At 46.5% G+C, this 18315-nt stretch overlaps 1 protein-coding gene across 2 annotated transcripts; it reads left to right on the top strand.

Moving 5' to 3' along the window:
* The first annotated feature begins 6971 nt into the window (after window positions 1-6971).
* Window positions 6972-11087, top strand: NPW (neuropeptide W). 2 transcript variants are annotated; one of them, XM_038420073.2, is made up of 2 exons: window positions 6972-7754; window positions 10699-11087. In XM_038420073.2, exons 1-2 carry the CDS (start codon window positions 7153-7155, stop codon window positions 10718-10720), a joined length of 624 nt encoding a protein of 207 aa, XP_038276001.1. In that variant the 5' UTR covers window positions 6972-7152; the 3' UTR covers window positions 10721-11087. The 2 variants fall into 2 exon arrangements, with proteins under 2 accessions (XP_038276001.1, XP_038276002.1); XM_038420074.2 differs by having other exon boundaries at window positions 6972-7768.
* The last annotated feature ends 7228 nt before the right edge of the window (window positions 11088-18315 follow it).

The raw sequence follows: 18315 nt of genomic DNA, 5'->3' as shown, positions 1-18315 counted from the left end.
AAGGATAGTGAAGCACTGGACTAGGCTTCCAAGGGAGTTTGTGGAATCCCCATTGTTGTAGGTTTTTAAGAACAGGTTGGGCAAACAGATGTCAGGGATGGTCAGGGTTTACTTGGTCCTGCCTCAACACAAGGGGCTCAGCTAGATGACCTCTCGAGGTCCCTTCCAGCCCGACATCTTTATGATTCTGTTATAAAAGGGGTATGCGCGCACACAAACATTTAGAGTTGTGGGAAGCAATTAACCCTTTTAAGATACATAAACTAGTGTTAATTTGTAAATTATGTTTGTGTGAGTGCAGGAGACAAATGGACTAAACTCATCGCTGGGGTAACACTAGTGACTTCAATTAATTTTGCCTTTTTGACACGTTTGATAAATTCCATATTGGTGCGCCTTATGATACTTTGGCACTTACACCCAGTGTGTGACTTGCACTCCCGGTTAACCTACAGATGAATGTAGCTCATTGTGTCAGAAGGCAGTGTGGTGTGGTATTAGAGCATGTCCTAGCCTAAGAACTTCTGAGTTCTTTACCAGCTCTGCCACTAGCTTGTGTGACTTCAAACAAGTAACTTAACCTCTCTTGCCCTTAGTTTCCCTGCCTGGAAAATGTGGATAATAATAGCTAACAAGTTTCAGAGTAGCAGCCATGTTAGTCTGTATCCGCAAAAAGAACAGGAGTACTTGTGGCACCTTAGAGACTAACAAATTTATTAGAGCATAAGCCCACTTCATCAGATGCATAGAATGGAACATATAGTAAGAAAGTAGATACAGATAAGTTGGAAGTTGCCATACAAACTGTGAGAGGCTAATTAGTTAAGATGAGCTAGTATCGGCAGGAGAAAAAATAGCTAACAAGGCTGTTGTGAGACTTGCAAAGCGCTTTGCTATCCTTGGGTGTTAGGTGCTAGATAAGGGCAAAGTATTATCATCCTGTTAGGACTGCTTAAAAAATGTTCCTCGTAAGATTACATAAAGTCCTTCAGCCAAGACATTTGCATCTGCATCACCACATTATACTCCCAGGAAGAGCTGCAGTGAAGCCTGAATTGTAGAAATCACCAGAACACTTCATCACCAGACAGCAAAAACAAAAGTGCCAAGTATGAAATGAGCATTAACAACCAAACCAAAATAGCAAGCTCATCTCTGCTGTCAGGCTGGGCTCTCTGGTTGCTTTTCTTTCATGCATGGCTGAGTTGTGAACCTTCCCAGTAAATATCAGACCCATTATAATAAAAATGGGAAGAGAGTTATCTTTAAACTATAGTGGTTTATTTTCCAAATGCCTTTCAGATTCATTTAGACCAGGAGTGGGCAAAATTTTTGTCTCAATGGCCACATCTGGGTATGGAAATTGTATGGCAGGCCATGAATGCTCACTAAATTGGGGTTGGGGCCCAGGAGTGGCTGAGGCCTCTGGCTGGAGGTGTGGGCTTTAGGGTGGGGCTGGGGATGAGGGGTTTGGAGTGTAGGAGGGTGCTCCATGCTGGGACTGAGGGGTTCGGAGGGCAGGAGGGGGATCAGGGTTGGGATTGGGCTCCAGGATGGGGGTCAGAGGTTCAGGCTCCAGGCAGCACTTACCTCAAGCAGCTCCCAGAAGCAGCTGCATGTCCCATCTCCAGCTCCTAGGCGGAGGCACAGCCAGGCAGCTCTGCACGCTGCTCCCGCAGCTCCCATTGGCCGCAATTACCAGACAATGGGAGCTGCAGGGGCAGTGCTTGGGGCACAGGCAGCACACGGAGCCCCCTGGCTGCCCATATGTGTGGGAGCCAGAGCGGGGACATGCTGCTGCTGCTGCTGCTGCTTGGAACTGTGCAGAGCTGCGGCACATGTGGAGTGCCCCCCGACCCCACTCCCCAGCTGGAGCGCAGGAGTGGGGCAAGCCCCAGACCCCACGCCCCAGCGGGAGCTTGATGGCTGGATAAAATCGGCTGGCGGGCTGGATGTGGCCTGAGTGGTGTAGTTTGCCCACTCCTGATTTAGACTATTGTCAAGAAGAGCCACAATTCCTGAAGCATGCAGACATGGGTATGTTGAGAAGACAAAGTTAATACAACATGCACATTAAATCTGATCTCTCTGATAGAGTTGGAGTGATAGTTTCTCTCTCTCTGATAGAATTTAATTCCATGGAGAATTAAAAGGAAAGCACCTCAATCTATTTCTGTATAACAGTTGTAGGGCCTAATACAGCTCATTTTCACCCATATAAATTCAGAATAACTCCCACAAAGTCAATAGAGTTAAGCTGGATTTACACCAAAATAGTGGAGCAAAATTTGGCCTGTTTGCATTGTTGGTAGTTGTGTTAATGTAGTCAGTTGTATTTGTATATTTAGGTCTTTTCAAAATCACTTAATGTTGGATTAACTCTGCTCCCACTGAAGTCAAAAGGAGAGGGGAGCAGTGGGAGCAGAATTGGGCCAACATTGAGTTATTGTGTAAATCCTACCCTACAACTTTCAAAGGTGAACAGGAAGGTGAAATCTGAACCCCATTAAAGTCAATGGAAAAACTTCAATTGACTTTAATGGGGCCAGGCTTTCACCCAATGGCTTTTTACCTGCCAAGGAGGACCTGAGTTTTGTGCTTATCAGGTATTGACATGAGGAACACCCAAAAACACATCAGTGTATTATTCATGGCTTTGTTTAGATATTTATGATTTTGTCAGCTATTGCAGGGGAAGTACAGAATCTTGAACTCGGGTCTTATAGATTTATAGATTGCAAGACCAGACGGGACCTTTGGGATTATCTTGTCTGACCTCCTGTATATAACACAGGCTATAGAACTTCCCCAAAATAATTCTAGAGCAGATCTTTTAGAAAAATATCCAATCTTGATTTAAAAATTGCCAGTGATGGAGAATACACCATGATTCTTGGTAAATTGTTCCGATAATTAATTACCCTTACTTAAAAATGTGCGCTTTATTTCCAGTCTGAATTTGTCAACCTGCAGCTTCCAGCCTTTGGATTGTGCGGTACCTTTTTCTGCTAGATTGATGAGCCCATTATCAAATATTTGTTCCCCATGTAGGTAGACTGTATAGACTGTAAAAAGAAAAGGTGTACTTGTGGCATCTTAGAGACTAACAAATTTATTGCATCCGAATGCACTGAATGCATCTGATGAAGTGAGCTGTAGCTCACGAAAGCTTATGCTCAGATAAATTTGTTAGTCTCTAAGGTGCCACAAGTACTCCTTTTCTTTTTACGAATACAGACTAACACGGCTGCTACTCTAAAACCTGTATAGACTGTAATCTTGTCACTCCATAACCTCCTCTTTAAGATAAATAAATTGAATTCCTTCAGTCTGTCACTACAGGCATGTTTTCTAGTGCTTTAATCATTCTCACAACTCTTCTCTGAACCTTCGCCTATTTATCAATGTCCTTCTTGGACTGTCAACACTAGAACTGGACAGTAGCAGTCACACCAGTGCCAAATACAGAGGTAAAATAACCTCTCTACTCCTACTTGAGATTCCCCAGTTTATGCCTCCAAAGGTCGTATTAGCGCTTTGGGGCACAGCAATTCACTTGGAGCTCATTTTCAGCTGATTATCCACCCCCTAATCTTTTTCAGTCTCTGCTTCCCAGGATAGAGTCCCCCTTCCTGTCAGTATGACCTACATTGATTTTTTTCCTAGATGTATACATTAACATTAGAGAAACAAAGTTGGTGAGGAAATATCTTTTACCGGGCCAACTTCTGTTGGTGAAAGAAACAAGCTTTCAAGCTTACACAGAGCTCTTCTTCAGGCCATTTCAGTTCTGTGATCAAAAGCTTGTCTCTATCACCAACAGAAGTGAAATGAGATTTTATGGGCATGACAAACTATACAAATGCTGCCAAAGTGTATGATTCATAGGAATAGGGTTATACACTGTATCATCTGGTGATTAGGCCATTAGCCCAGGACTGGGACACAGGTTCAAGTCCTTGGGCAAATAATTTAGCCTCTCTGTGCCTGTTACCTAGCTGTAAAATAGGGATAACAACACTCCTTTACCTGATAGGAGTGCTGTGAGGATAAATACATTAAAGATTGTGAAGCACTTTGAGACTTTCTGATGATATTTCTGTGATAGGTGGTATTAACCTGTGTTGATTTACCATTACAAAACAACATAAACTGCCAGCCCCCCTGCTAGACTGGAGGTTGGGGCAAAGTTAGAAATGAGCTTCCGACTTTTCCAATTGCAAATGATTTTCTAGCCTGAGGTTTTTCAGAGTCCATGCAGCTATAGCAGGGAGAAGGAAGCGTAATGACTTCCTTATTGGATCAAATAGAATTGATAACGTATGTCCGATTGTGAGCCAGTATTTGGTGATCAGAGCTGGATGAGGCATGATTGTCTGTCTGTGTACAGTACTGATGTCATTCATTTAATGGCTCTCTTAAAAAATGAAAGCTGTGGAGACATTCATAACTTTCAAAGGGCTAAAAATCTAGAAATAGCACCTTCATCAGTGACTACCAGTAAAGACTAAGGCCCAGATTCATCCTGAGTGCAACTCCACTGGCTTCCAGGAAGTTACACCAGGAATGGACTTGGCTCTCAGAGTCTGATTCATTATAAACGGATTCATCTTATGTACACATGTAATTTTTGTGTGCTCTGCTCAGGAAAAGATCAGCATTCCCTTCTCACATGCCAGGAACACTTTGTCACTGACTTGTAACCTTTGCAGAACACAAGAGTTTCAGAATAGGAGCAGGCATGCCGCTCAGCATGCCGGTCCTCTTACAGTTCACTGTGTCTCACTCCCACTTCTTGCTTTTTCACCAAATCCCACACCCTCCTTCTCCCGGCCACAGCCTGGCTGTGTCTGGAATTTTCTCTCTAAGCTACAGGAAAGGATTGTTACTTTGGCAACATTAGAAAGAATAAACTCCAACAAGAGAAGCAGTCACTAAAGTGAAATCTGTTTCCTGCTCTGATGCAAATGCATCAGTACTCATTAAGGACTGGTAAATCCTGTCTGAATAAACGGTGCACAACAGAGTCAGATACGTGGCTGCATAAGGAACAGGCATCCTTGAACCAAATTCACAGCAGTAATCCTGTATCTGCCTTTGCACTGTTGCTGGTGAAAAGCAACATGCCCACAGTGGCATGGACAGCACTGAATCAGAGTGCCTCAAGACAAGTGTCTGCGACTGTCTGGCTACCTTTGGGATGGAAAGTGACAAACAGGCTAAATAGTATTGGCAGATAATGGAGACTCCCCTTTAATCTAAAGGCTAGAAGCCAGTGTTTCTGGAGCAGAAAGCCTGTGTGAGGCTGCATTTTTGCAGCATAGCTGGGTACTGTGATGTCTGTGTGCATGGCTACACGTTCCTTTTTATAATAAAAACATAGCAGGCAAAATGTACAGGAATGAAATATCGTTTTGTATAACAAAAGATGGGTCTGAATTTTCTTCCAAGTAGCTGCTCACACAACAGAAAATATGAAGTGAGAGGCCTAGGCCAGATCCTCAGGCTGGGGCTATCAGTGTAGCTCCATTGAGGAGCCACACCAATTTACATCAGCTGAGGCTCTGACCCCTGGGCCGGCCTTAGGGAGGACGATGCCCTGGACCATCTTTGGCGCCCCGTAAGCGCTACTCATCTAGCAGTGGGTGGCTGCTCAGCAGGCAAAGCAGCAGCAGCAGCAGGTGGAGCCGCAGCAGAGCTGCAGGTGTCAGGCTGACTGGCTCCTACCCTCACCCCCCAGGTGGGCACAGCCCTTCTGCAGCCTCTTGATCACAGTGCCCCACCCCTGATCACAGCTCCCTGGGTGGTTGCCCATGTCACCCACCTGTAAGGCCAGGCCTGCCTGACCCAGAGTTCTAGAGGAGCTAACTGATGACTGGGCACTGTGCCCTCCCTTCCAACTCTTCGCTCATATAGCTGAGGAGGGAGCAGCATGTATTCATATCGCTGAGTGTGCCGTGGTGACAATTGTTTTAAGATGTGATGTAAAAATGATCGATAGATAGATTTGCTATGCTGTGATCATCCATCTATCATGCATCCGAGGAAGTGAGCTGTAGCTCACGAAAGCTTATGCTCAAATAAATTTGTTAGTCTCTAAGGTGCCACAAGTCCTCCTTTTCTTTTTGTGAATACAGGCTAACACGGCTGCTACTCTGAAACACCATCTATCACCTAACTAATAATTAGTCTGGGACTGTCCTGTACCAAAGCAATGCCATGCATCCAAAGTCAGTAAGCATTTGGGGCATCCTTAGGCTAGGATATTTGCTACTGAATTTCAGGAGACAGGATTGGAGACTAGGTTTTGCATTATTAATGATTAATAATGTATTAGCCCTTTATGGACACAAGCAGGTTTTGTACTGCAAAGACAAACGAACTGCACTGATCGGGGGTTTTGTGTGTGTGTGAGGGAGACGTGTGTGTGTGGGGGGGGTGTCATCCTTGTATAATTACAAGTCAACATCCTTTCTGCAAAAGATAGATAACAAAAGCAGGAATTTCATCTACACCAGGTAGATCAAAGCCCCGTTAGCCCCGGGCTCAGGACTAATTCTGCTGAAAATCACAGCAATTTAGCCCTGCTTTGGGTTCCTGTTTACTGTGAGTCACGGACTCCCTACGTTTCGTGAGTGTGTGTGCGTGTGCAGTGCTCCTTCGTGGGCATTTATGGGGCGGCTGGGGTTTGATTTCTCGCCCCTGCCCTCCTGCTGCCATAGAGCAGCTGCGCTGCAGTCCCCTAGCCGGCATCCCCCGGTGGGCTCCTGGGCTTTGGGGAAGGAGGGTTGGAGGGGGCGGGGGGCAGGTGGGGGAGCCAGCAGGAGGGATGCCTGGCGGAAGATGCTAGTCCATTTCAAGGCGGTTACCTTGGCTGGGGGGCGGGGACTCCGGCGTGGCTGCACCGCCTCCTCGGTGGCTATATACAAGCGGGGAAGAGAGACCCCCCCCCCAAGCTTCAAAGCCTCCCAAATCCCAGCCACTCTTCCAAGGGGAACTCACTTCACTGCCCGGCCCCTGCTGCTCGGCAGGCATCGGCCCGCTCCCGCCTGGAGCCAGCGGACCCCTCATCCCACATCTAGTTAGTTGCAAGATTTTTCTTTCCTCCCCCTTGAGCAGCTGAAGCCCTGCGAAGTTTGTTCTGCTCTCACCATGAATTTAAGGCACGCGTCTGGGGGCGCATGGAAAACCCTGGGCTTGCTGGGGCTGATGCTTCTGGTCCATCCGGTAGGAGCCTGGTACAAACACGTGGCCAGTCCCCGGTACCACACGGTGGGCCGAGCTTCGGGGCTGCTGATGGGGATCAGGCGCTCCCCGTACCTGTGGCGCCGGGACTTGGGGGATGAGCCAGGAGAGAGCCCGGGCTCGCCCCCCACCTCGGTAAACAGGGCGCCCAGGTTGCTGCAGAGCCGCAGGCAAGACCTCAGAGCTGCCGGGCCGCGGACCCAGGCATCCGGGGTGGCGGCCCCCCGCCCCGCCAGAGGCGAGCTCCGTGGCAGAGAACCCGTGGCACTCACACGGCTGGGCGGGCAGGACTTAACAGCCAGGCGAGCAATCGCTCAGCACCGGGCCCCCCTGCAGACAGGTGCCAGCCCCCCCCCGCAGCGAGTCCGAGCCCAGTGTCCTCCCGGCTGCCAGCAGGGTCCCTGGAGCAGAGGAGGTACCCGGGAGAAGAGGCCAACGCTCCTGGAGAGGGTGATGAAGAAGAAACAGCCGCAGCAGCAGGGCAGCGAGGAGGGGATCGGGGACTTAAGGTAAATCTCACCCAGTAAGTATGAGACTTGGAAAGAAAACCAATCTCGCTACTTAAGGAGGAAGGGGGGGAACAAGCCCTCCCGTGGCTGCAGGGTCCCTGGATGGCCATGCTTTGAACTAGGGGCTCGGTTGGGTGGCCAGCACTTTACTTTACTTTACTTTACCTCCCTTTGTTAATGCCGTGAGGGTAAGAACGGGCAGCCGCTGCCGGGCGTTCAGCAGAGCCCTTCTTGCTCTAAGAAAAGGAGGACTTGTGGCACCTTAGAGACTAACAAATTTATTCGAGCATAAGCTTTCGTGAGCTACGTCCGATGCATCCGAGGAAGTGAGCTGTAGCTCACGAAAGCTTATGCTCTAATAAATTTGTTAGTCTCTAAGGTGCCACAAGTACTCCTTTTCTTTTTGCGAATACAGACTAACACGGCTGCTACTCTGAAACCTGTCTTCTTGCTCTAACAGACGGAGGAGTTTGTTGACACCCCTGCACAATAGCCGTAGCAGGGTCGGTATCACTAATATCTCCCCTGATCGATTTCCGTTCCTCTCCTTGCGAACTCAGCCCTGCCCTGAGGGCCTGATGCTAAGCCCATGGAAGTCCTTTGCACTGATTTCAGTTTCCCGTGCAGTGAGCGGTAGCTCACGAAAGCTTCTGCTCAAATAAATTTGTTAGTCTCTAAGGTGCCACAAGTCCTCCTTGTCTTTTCTACTGATTTCAGTGGGTTTGGGATCGGGTCCTTGGAGGGCATGGTTTTATTCCAAATGGTTTAAAGCGGTGATTCGGTGAGATTTTTTTCCGAGCCGGCGGAAGCCGCAGCAGTTCCGCTGTTTGCTGTAAATGCACCTGAGCAGGAAAATCAGCGCGTTTACTGAGCACAGCATTGCTCAGTAAATGCTTTGGAGGTGCCAGGAAATTCTGAAACGAGCGATTCAACCGGAGACTGATGTGAATATTATTGTCTCTCAGTTCTGAGCTGAACAGTGGAATTTTCTTGGAAGCCTCTTGGTAGGTGGCTGCTTGCTTCTGGTTTGCACCTTCTTCTTGTTTAGTGGGTAGGGAGGGAGATACTGGAGTATTTGGAAGGAAGCATACAAAGAATTTAGTTAGACACAAAGATTTCTGTGCTGTGCGGAGAACTCGGGGTTATTAAATGATGCTCTATTATCAGGGTGTTTGGCAGCAAGAAAGAAAGAAAGAAAGAAAGAAAGAAAGAAAGAAAGAAAGAAAGAAAGAAAGAAAGAAAGAAAGAAAGAGAAAGATGACCAGTTCAGGTGTTTCACAGCACTTACTGGGAAGTACTCCTCCGGGATGAAAGACAAGGAATTGGCAGTACAGCTGCACCGAGCCTATCTGGGTGTGTATAGGAAAAGCACCAAAAAGCCGCAATCAAGACTTCTTTCTCAAGGCTCAGGAGCTTAAATTGAACTCAAGAGCTCGTGTTTTTGGTACAACTTGATGCTTCACTTAAGCTAATGCAAAAAGCCAAAGCCCGTCTATCTGCTATTGCTGAAATGTTTGACTTTATGCACCGAAGTTGCAGTCAAACAGTAAAATAAGGTGCTTATACAAACAGGGATGTGGATTCCATGACCTAAAAAGTCTTTTCCATCTCCAGCTAATGTGTTCCTTTTGCAATTGACCTTACACTTATGATCATGGATATTGTTTAACCAAGTTCATGAAGATCTTTGTTGCCCTTCAAAAATAATCACAGTACCTGCTTTGCATGACACAATATATGCTGTGGATGTAGGTTTCTGAACTTTAGCTTGGCTGCTTGACCTGGCAACATCTGGTTCATAATGTCATTTCTCTCACCACTTAGATATTTACATTTGAAAAGGTTTGTGCTTCATTTTAAAAGCATAGAAATTAACTAGATACATTCTGCAATACAGGCTCAGCCTATTTCAAGGGTACATCTCTCACTGATTCTCAGAGCAGCAGTCCCACCCCCATTTGAATGGCCAGCCCCTCAGCTAGTGTAAAACAGAGTAGGTCCATGGACTTAAAAGGAGCCACAGCCATTTACACTAGCTGAGGATGTGGATCTAAATTTCTACTCTCCGTTCATTCCCTCCTCTTAAATCCCAGCTTTTAACTTGGACTAAAGTAATACCAAAGCAACAATCAATTTAGCATGGGCTGGGGGGTTGCTTTCAAATATTAAATACCTTTTCCTCACATTTACGGTGGGATCTAACTCTGTCTTCCCTGAAGACTCCCTCTGAAGTTAGTGAGAGTTTGGTGCGTGCAGAATTTATTCCCGAAGTGCTTTGCCAATTTGCCTTCCACCCTTCCCTAAAAACAATTTGGGGAGCCCTATTTTATTATCCGCCAGGTTTGGTTAAGAAGTTTTAAAGTTACAAGCCTGAAAAGTACAAACAGAGGTCACTTCAACCTTTAACTATACCTATGCTATCCCATTAATTTCACTGCAGTTGGCTTGGGTGTAACTGAGGGCAGAATTTACATGTGTGTATTAAGGTTGTAATTCTGCTGCTTCTCTCTGTGTGTTTCAGTGGGAGGGTGAGATTTGTGTGTGTGTATATATTACAGATCGGTCCAAGCCACAATAGAGGGAGTCAAATTTAGAGTACCCTGATATTTGGGAGTGTTTGGATCTGGGGCTTTGGTTTGTATACATGATGATTATAACAGAAGCAAGCAAGTCTGTAATAAATGTAAGTCAAATCCTGGTCCCCTTTAAATCCATAGTTGAACTTCCATTGATGCTGATATTTTGCCTATGTACACTGCCATTCCTTAGGATCTCAAAGCACTTTACAAAGACTAAGTATCATTATCCCCATATTACATTGGTGCAAACTGAGATATGGTAAGGGGAAGTGATTTGCCCAGATCCACATATCTGAGCACTGGCACAACTGAGACATATCAGTCAAACCTAAGAAAAACACATGATTTCTTTTTCCTTCTTACAGTCTTTCTGAGTCCGAGATATAGTTCCTGATCTGCTGAGGTTACCCAACAGAGACATTCGAAGAGCAATGGTTGCCTGACTTGGAAACTGTTTCCTGTAGCGGACAGGGAAGATATTCAAAGCTGGTTCCCCTGATACTCTGATTTCTATGAAAACATATAGACAATTGCCATTTTAAAAAAAAATCTCTTTGGTTTTATACCAACTGTGCAAACACAGTGATAAATTCCTGTTGTTTTCAAGTTGACCTAGTGCTATAACCATGGAGAAAAAGAGAAGATATTTATTTTCTTTATTTTTTAGATCGCTGTAATAGCTTCTTAGCAATATCACAACATTATGTACTGTTTGCTTTCTAGGAACCTGCACTCATTAAAATTAGAATGAATCAAAGGAAATGTTTGCTTCTTTGTGTTGCACGTTTTTATCAAGACCTGAACTAGGACAGAATTGGGAGAGATAATTCAGTAGTTTGATTTCTCCCAGATTTTTCTGATGATCTGTTTCAACTCTTTGGAATATTTTCCTCCACATCTTTACCGTGAATATATTTTATTACCCATTATATATTTACTGTCATGCTAAGAATTAGTATATAAAAATCTTTACTGGACTTGGTGGAGCAAAGACACTGTAAGTTCTTACTTTTTTAATGTTTATTTTTGGGCTTGGACCTTGATTCATTTAAACCAGAGATGAACTGAGCTGAGGTTTTGGGATCCAGATGAAGCTGGGGTTGTGGGTTTTGGGGTTCAAGACTAAATGAGGGTCAGGTTCTGAGTTTGAATTCAAAGGTGTTAAAATCTCATCAGTTGTTCTTGGCAGATTTTGATTCCGAATCATAGACATTAGCACTGAAAGGGACCTCACGGGGTCACCGAGTCCATCTCATTGTGCTGACGCAGGATTAATACAGATCTAGACCATCCCTGACAGATGTTTGTGTAGTCTGTTCTTAAAAATTTCCAGTGACAAAGATGTCACAGACTCTCTCGATAAGTCTAGCCAGATGAGCTGTTTTCGTGAGACTCCCACTAGCTTGGGCTAAACGCTTGTGAGACTGACTTAGGGGTGCTGGGGGTGCTCCCAAGCCCCTGGCTTGAAGTGGTTTCCATCACATACAGGGTTCGCAGTTTGGTTCAATGGCTCTCAGCACCTCCACTATACACATTGTTCCAGCATCCCTGGACTGACTGTTCCTGCCAGGTTTCTGCATCAGAACTGATAGCTGGGAAAAGAATCTCTTCCCAGTTTTGAACCCATTCCAGGACCCTAGAGTTGGGTTTGGATTGGGAACCCAGGTTCTCAAAAGATTAGTATTAAAGGTTCCAATTTTGGCCCTGGCCTAGATCAAACTCCAAGCAATCCCATTCTCATCCCATGGAAAGGGAGGATGGCTCCTTTGTCTGCTAGAAGAAATTGAAAGTGCACAACATTCTGTCGCTGAGCTCAAAGCACTGTACAACAAGCAATTAACACAAACTAGTCTCTTCACACCTCAGGAAGGTAGGTATTAATATCTATTTCTTCAACAGATGGGGAAACTGAGGCTCAGAGAGGCAGAGTGACTTGCCCAAAGTCACAGTGAATTAGTAGGAGAAATGTGACCACAACCAGGAGTTCTGAATCCCCACCCACATGTCTCTAACCGCCAGACCTCAGAGTGTCTGAAGAGAGATGGCCGTGGTGGATTGTCCTCAGAGGTCCTCAGTCTCGCTTTCTGAGACCATCTTGAAAATGATTTTGCCTAATATATGGCTTTGTTTTGTCTTCATGAAATAGCAGCTAAACCAGGGGTTCTCAGACTGGGAGTTGGGACCCCTCAGGGGTCACAAGGTTATTACATGGGGGGTCCCGAGCTGTCAGCCTCCACCCCAAACCTCGCTTTGCATCCAGCATTTATAATGGTGCTAAATAAAATGCGTTTTAATTTATAAGGGGGGGGTCACACTTGGACACTTGCTATGTGAAAGGGGTCACCAGTACAAAAGTTTGAGACTGAACTAAACTATGTTAATACCAGTTGAGGGGGCTGTGGGGCATTCCGTGTCAGCATCTGGTCATCTTTATAATGTAGATGAGGCCACAGAACATCCGGAGGTGTAAAAAACCCTAATGCTGATCTACAGTGAAGCTGGTCTCAAGTGCCCACTTATGCGACTATCAACATTTCATTGCTTAATAGAACTGAGGACAAAACCCACTTGTAGCTACTCCCTTCTAATACACCTGAGTTCATTGTGGATGTAACAGAGAGCAGCATACGGCCCGTGGACTTTAGATAAAGATGGAACAGGAGTGTATTGAAGTCCTGTGAAAGCTGCAGGAGGTCAGCAGGCTCAGGGTTTTTCAGACTGAATATCCAAGAACTCATGAACCCCAAGTCAGTGAACATGTTCAAAAATGTGGTTGTAAATGACTTACTCAAGAGCACACAGTGAGTCAGGAGCAGAGGCAAAAATAAAACCCAGATTTCTTGACTCCAATGCCTGTGCTTTAGGAACAAGCGCTTGATCTTAAATTCTTGTTTGGAAACATTCACTTCCCAGTCTGAGCCATGGGTGTAAATGGAAGAATGACTGCCTAAGACCTGCACAGATGCAAATGTCACTTTCCCTACAGCTATAAGATGGGTCTGCCTCACAGGTGGCCATGAGTATTAGCAGTAACCTAACAGACATTTGAACAGTCACCCATTATACCCCCATGTTACTGAGAGCTCCTTAAACCAAGGCACTGAGATCCACTCTGTCGCTATGAGCCTTACTGATCACGTCTGCATTGCACGGGAGTGTGCCCACGGACGGTGCTCATGAAACTCCCAGAGTCATGCGCTGAGAGAAAGGTCCTTGGTTGTTCCAAAAGCCTCGACGGACCGTCCCAAGGACTCTACAACCTCCGTCTTTGATGCGCGGGGGCAGGAAAATTCTCAGCCACCCAAGCAAAGGAGCGAAGGGCCTGCAAACACTCAATAGGAACTTGCTGCATACTTTCAGGGGCAGCCATGTTACTTTGTAGCCGCAAAAAGAAAAGGAGGACTTGTGGCACCTTAGAGACTAACAAATTTATTTGAGCATAAGCTTTCGTGAGCTCACGAAAGCTTATGCTCAAATAAATTTGTTAGTCTCTAAGGTGCCACAAGTCCTCCTTTTCTTTTTACTGCATGCTGTGAAAGAAACCCTTCTCTGCCAGCCTGTTTTGCTCAGCCATCTTCTTATAAATATTGCACAGGATGGTATGTTCTGGCATCAGGGGCTTGCCAGTTTCTCACAGCGCAACTGGAACAGCTGTTTGCGTAATGAGCCACGGAGATTGAATCTCAGATAGTCCTGCCACCCTCACTGAGGCAAAGCTTCCAGTGAAGTCACTGAGCCATGGGGCCAAATCCTGAGGCAATGACTTGGACTGTGTGCTAAGGTGAGGGGAGACGAGTCCTACTCACAGGTGGCAGTTGCACCCAGGGTCTGCAGTAGTTTTTGCACCCCCACTCCCTGGGGACAGGCAGCAGTAGGTGGTACACACAGTGGTAAATCCCCCAGTTCCAATACTCCTTGAACCCTCCCCATGGGCTGGAGACACCACAGCACACATCACAGCCTCTCATCCTCTGCCCTTGCAGCATGCAGCAGGACCACAGTGACCCCACTGCACCCCAGGATCTGAACTCCAACAGCGGGAGGGTACTGGGTTTCCCCCTAAGTGCAGAGATCAGAATCCTGCTCTGTACACGATGCATGGCCGAGTATCCCTAATCACTCCTGGTTTGCAGCAGGGGTGGTGTTGGCCAATTCCCTCCCTGCAGCCATATGGCAGCTGCTTCTGCCACCTTTCCGTGTGAAATCCCCATCTTCACAGCTAAGGCTGAGCCACAAGAGGCACCTGCACTAGTAAGTACTGCAGCTGCCACCTCCTTGACATGGTTCCCTGAATGAAGAGGATCTTTGCTGGTCTGAAGCTTATAATAATGTGACTGTGACTCCACCTCACCATGATCCCGTGAACTCCTAAATGCCAGCTGCCAAAGGGTTCACTGTCATATAACAACAACTCCTATCAGGCCTGACAAACTCACTGCACCTAACACATTGCTGTCATCATATTTATTTATAAAGAATGTCAGATAAGGTATCAAATAAAAGCTGATATCATACTGGTTATCATAAGCATGGTGAGATGAATGTACAGGTGGTTATGCAAGAAGTTATATGTACATACTAAAAATATGTTTAATTACTACGTAACCAGGCAGGGTTGATAAGCAATTTTTTCCCCGACAAAGGAATGTTGATTTACATGTCAGCTTAAATCCCTGATTGTTGTTTGCAATGGAACATTCTCCTGGGGCTTGGGAAGTGGAGGGCACCAAAGGTTACCTGCTGGGCAAAGTAAAGGTTGGCAGAGCTTTGGAAGCCATTGTTTGAATGGTTAACTGATGGTGAGCATCGGGGAAGTGACACACAGTGTAGCCCAGGTAGGTCTCTCTTTTGCTAAGGCAGAGGGGTAACAAGATGACCCATAGTTCTGGATTCCCTGAGAAAGTGTCGTATTCCTCTAAGTCACTATGGGTAATTCCTAAGCTCTAGACACGATGGTGTCCAGGGCAGAGCAGACTAGGAGCTAATCATTCCTACAAGGAGAAGCTATTTTACAGGTAGAGTCTCATTACTGATCCCTTTAAGTTTTGAACAATCAAAACAGCTTCTTAAGGAAGGCTGGTCTTGTGGTTACAGCCCTAGGCTAGGATGCTGAAAATGTGGGTCCAATTCACAACCCTTCTCCAACCTCCCTGTGTGATTGGGGGCAAGTCATTCAGGTCCCAGTCCTCTGCTGTCCTTAGAATCATAGATGTGGAGGCCTGGAAGAAACCCTGAGATGTTATAAAGTCCACTCCCCTGCACTGAGGCAGCACGAAGTAAACCTAGACCATCCCTGACAGGTGTTTGCCTAACCTGTTCTTACAAGCCTCCAATGATGGGGATTTCACAACCTCCCCTGGAAGCCTATTCCAGAGCTTAACTACCCTTAAAGTTAGAAAGTTTTTCCTAATGTCTAACCTAAACCTTCCTTGCTACAGGTTAAGTCCATTACTTCTTGTCCTATCTTCAGTGGACATGGAGAACAATTGATCACTGTCCTCTATATAACAATCTTTAACTTATTTGAAGACTGTTATCAGGTCCCCATCCCCTCTGTCCACTTTTCCTCACTGGTCAGGTTTTCTAAACCTTTGATCACTTTTGTTGCTCTCCTCTGGACTCTCTGGTTTGTTCACATCTTTCCCAATGTGTGGGGTGAGAAAGCAGAAAGAGTGAAGGAATTGAACCCTGGATGCAGGCTTGCTACATGGGCTAACCAGAGATACCTGGCACAGAGAGGGACCCTCAAACAGCTGGTTCCTTATAAGAGAGCCAAAGGAGGTCTTTGAGCAGGCTGACAGTGGGAAGTCAGCTTTGAGTAGGCTAGCTACAAGCTGAGCCACAGGGTGGACCATCCCCTAAGAACCTCTAAAAGGGACTCTCTGCGGGAACCCTTTGCTTGCCCAGGCTCTCAGGTAAGAGCCATGCCCTGGGGTAGATTTTTTGGGATTTGAGTTATTTGTCTGAAGAAACCCAGACTTTGGTGAGGGTGTTGATTGGATGAGTAGTTTGTGGAAGAGGGAGCATGAGGGTACCTGGGTCACCAGAGTGCACATGGGGGTGGCCAACTCATTACATATGGACTTTGGGAAAAGTCCTTAAGCCCCTGCTTAACTTCATGCACAGGAGTAGTTGCACTGAATTCCATGGAATTGTGTGTGTGTGTAACCTTAACTCCATGTTTAAGTGTTTTGCTGGACCAGGCCTTTAATCTCTCCATGCCTCAGTTTCCCATCTAGAACATGGAGATAATGCTCCCTTACCTTGCTTGGGCACTGTGAGGATACCTAGATAAATAATAATATACCAGCTCACTGCATGTCCGTGCATGGTCACACACAATGTATGCCCCCAAATCTTGGCCCTCTCCTTGTGCAGTGAAAGTGAGTCCTGTGAAACCAGAAGTCAAAGACTGGCTTGAGCCCAAAGCCAAGCACATCTGAGCTCTGGGGATGTTTGAAACTCAAATTCAGATCTGAATTATGTAAATAATACCCAGAACAACCCCTGTTGCAGTTGGAATTACAGACCGGGAAGGGGAGCATATGTAATCCTAGTTTATGCCACTATAAGTGCTCTAGCCTTCTGCATGTGCAGGAGCAGAGTTTGAATCAATGGAGCGTCTCTTGCAGCAGCTCTGAGGTGGTGGGTGGTGATGGTGGCCTCCCACTGCCCCTTGCAAGCAGGCATTGTCAGCCACGGCCACCCCAAACTGCTGAGTCCTAAGCCTGGCCCTATAATCTCCTCCCTGATGTTGTGGGAAACCGAGTCCAGGTGGCCTGGGAAAGTCTGGAAACTTCATCAATACATCTTCTGATGACCAGGGTTGAACTTCAGGTGTACAATGAAACACAACAGCAGTGAATTCAATGTGATTTTTTTCTCCTGTAGTAAACTTCCTGCTTTTCAACAATGCTCAGCTGACAAGTAAAGCTGGCCCCAGCGGAAAGGGATGGGGGGAAGTTGGCTTATCCTTGCGGAAGACATGCCTGAACGTGTGCAGCAGCTGCTGCTGCTGCTGCAGCACAAGCCCTTGGATGCCCAACTGTGTGTGTTATGTGATAGACCCAGGCCAGTTGGGTGCAGCAGAGTAGTAGAAGGCAGATATCCTGGCCACTGGATTAACAGGTTTCTGTTCCCTGACTGACCAGAGCAGGGGCTGCTCCAGGCTAATGAGAACACCGGATTCCAATCAACCTACAAAGAGTCAGGTGAGGCCATTAAGCTAATGTGACCACCTGACTCTAATTAAGACCCCTCTGATAATATAAAAGGGCTCACTCCAGTCAGACAGAGAGAGAGCGTGCGCGCGTGAGAGGCGAGGTGAGGCTGGTTAATAAAGACCCCCTCAAGTCATTGGTAAGGGAGAAGTAGGAGAGCTGTGGGGAAGTGGCCCAGGGAAATGTAGCAACTCTGGCAGTAAAAGGTTGACTGCCAACAGCTGCTACTGTTAGGGTCCCTGGGCTGGAACCTGGAGTAGAGGGTGGGCCCAGGTTCCCCCAACCCACTACTACAGAAACACCTCCTGGGAGGGGAAAACAGGCCCCTGTCAGGACAGGAGGCTAAACTGTTTGGCATGAGGCCGTAGGAGCAACCAAGACTGAGGGTTTCAGAATAGCAGCCGTGTTAGTCTATATTCGCGAAAAGAAAAGGAGTACTAGTAGCACCTTAGAGCCTAACAAATTTATTTGAGCATAAGCTTTCGTGAGCTACAGCTCACTTTGTCGGACTGTCGAAATTCTCTCACCAACCTCCATTGCTGGCTTATGATGAAAAGGGCTCAGTAGACTATATCCCTGGCCCTAGAGAGAGAAGGGCTATGTGGAGGGTTGCAGTGAGCCTCTGAAGCTAGCATAAACCGCCTGGAAGCACAGGACTCATGGGAACAAGGTCGGAGCTCTGCCACGGTATCTAAGAAGATGCATTCCATGCCTCTCTGGACACGGAATGTACTGAACATGGCTGGCTGGCTCCCCATGGTT

This window comes from Dermochelys coriacea, chromosome 10 (assembly GCF_009764565.3).
Source record: "Dermochelys coriacea isolate rDerCor1 chromosome 10, rDerCor1.pri.v4, whole genome shotgun sequence".
Lineage (NCBI taxonomy): Eukaryota > Metazoa > Chordata > Testudines > Dermochelyidae > Dermochelys > Dermochelys coriacea.
The sequence above is the reverse complement of the archived record's forward strand: the minus strand, read 5'-3'. Positions and strand labels throughout refer to the sequence as shown.

Excerpts from the sequence above, each read along its gene's own strand:
- NPW (XM_038420073.2), top strand. The coding sequence starts at position 7,153 with ATGAATTTAAGGCACGCGTCTGGGGGCGCATGGAAAACCCTGGGCTTG. Across the intron at positions 7,755-10,698 it reads GAGGGGATCGGGGACTTAAG|TCTTTCTGAGTCCGAGATAT; the intron begins GTAAATCTCACC and ends TCCTTCTTACAG.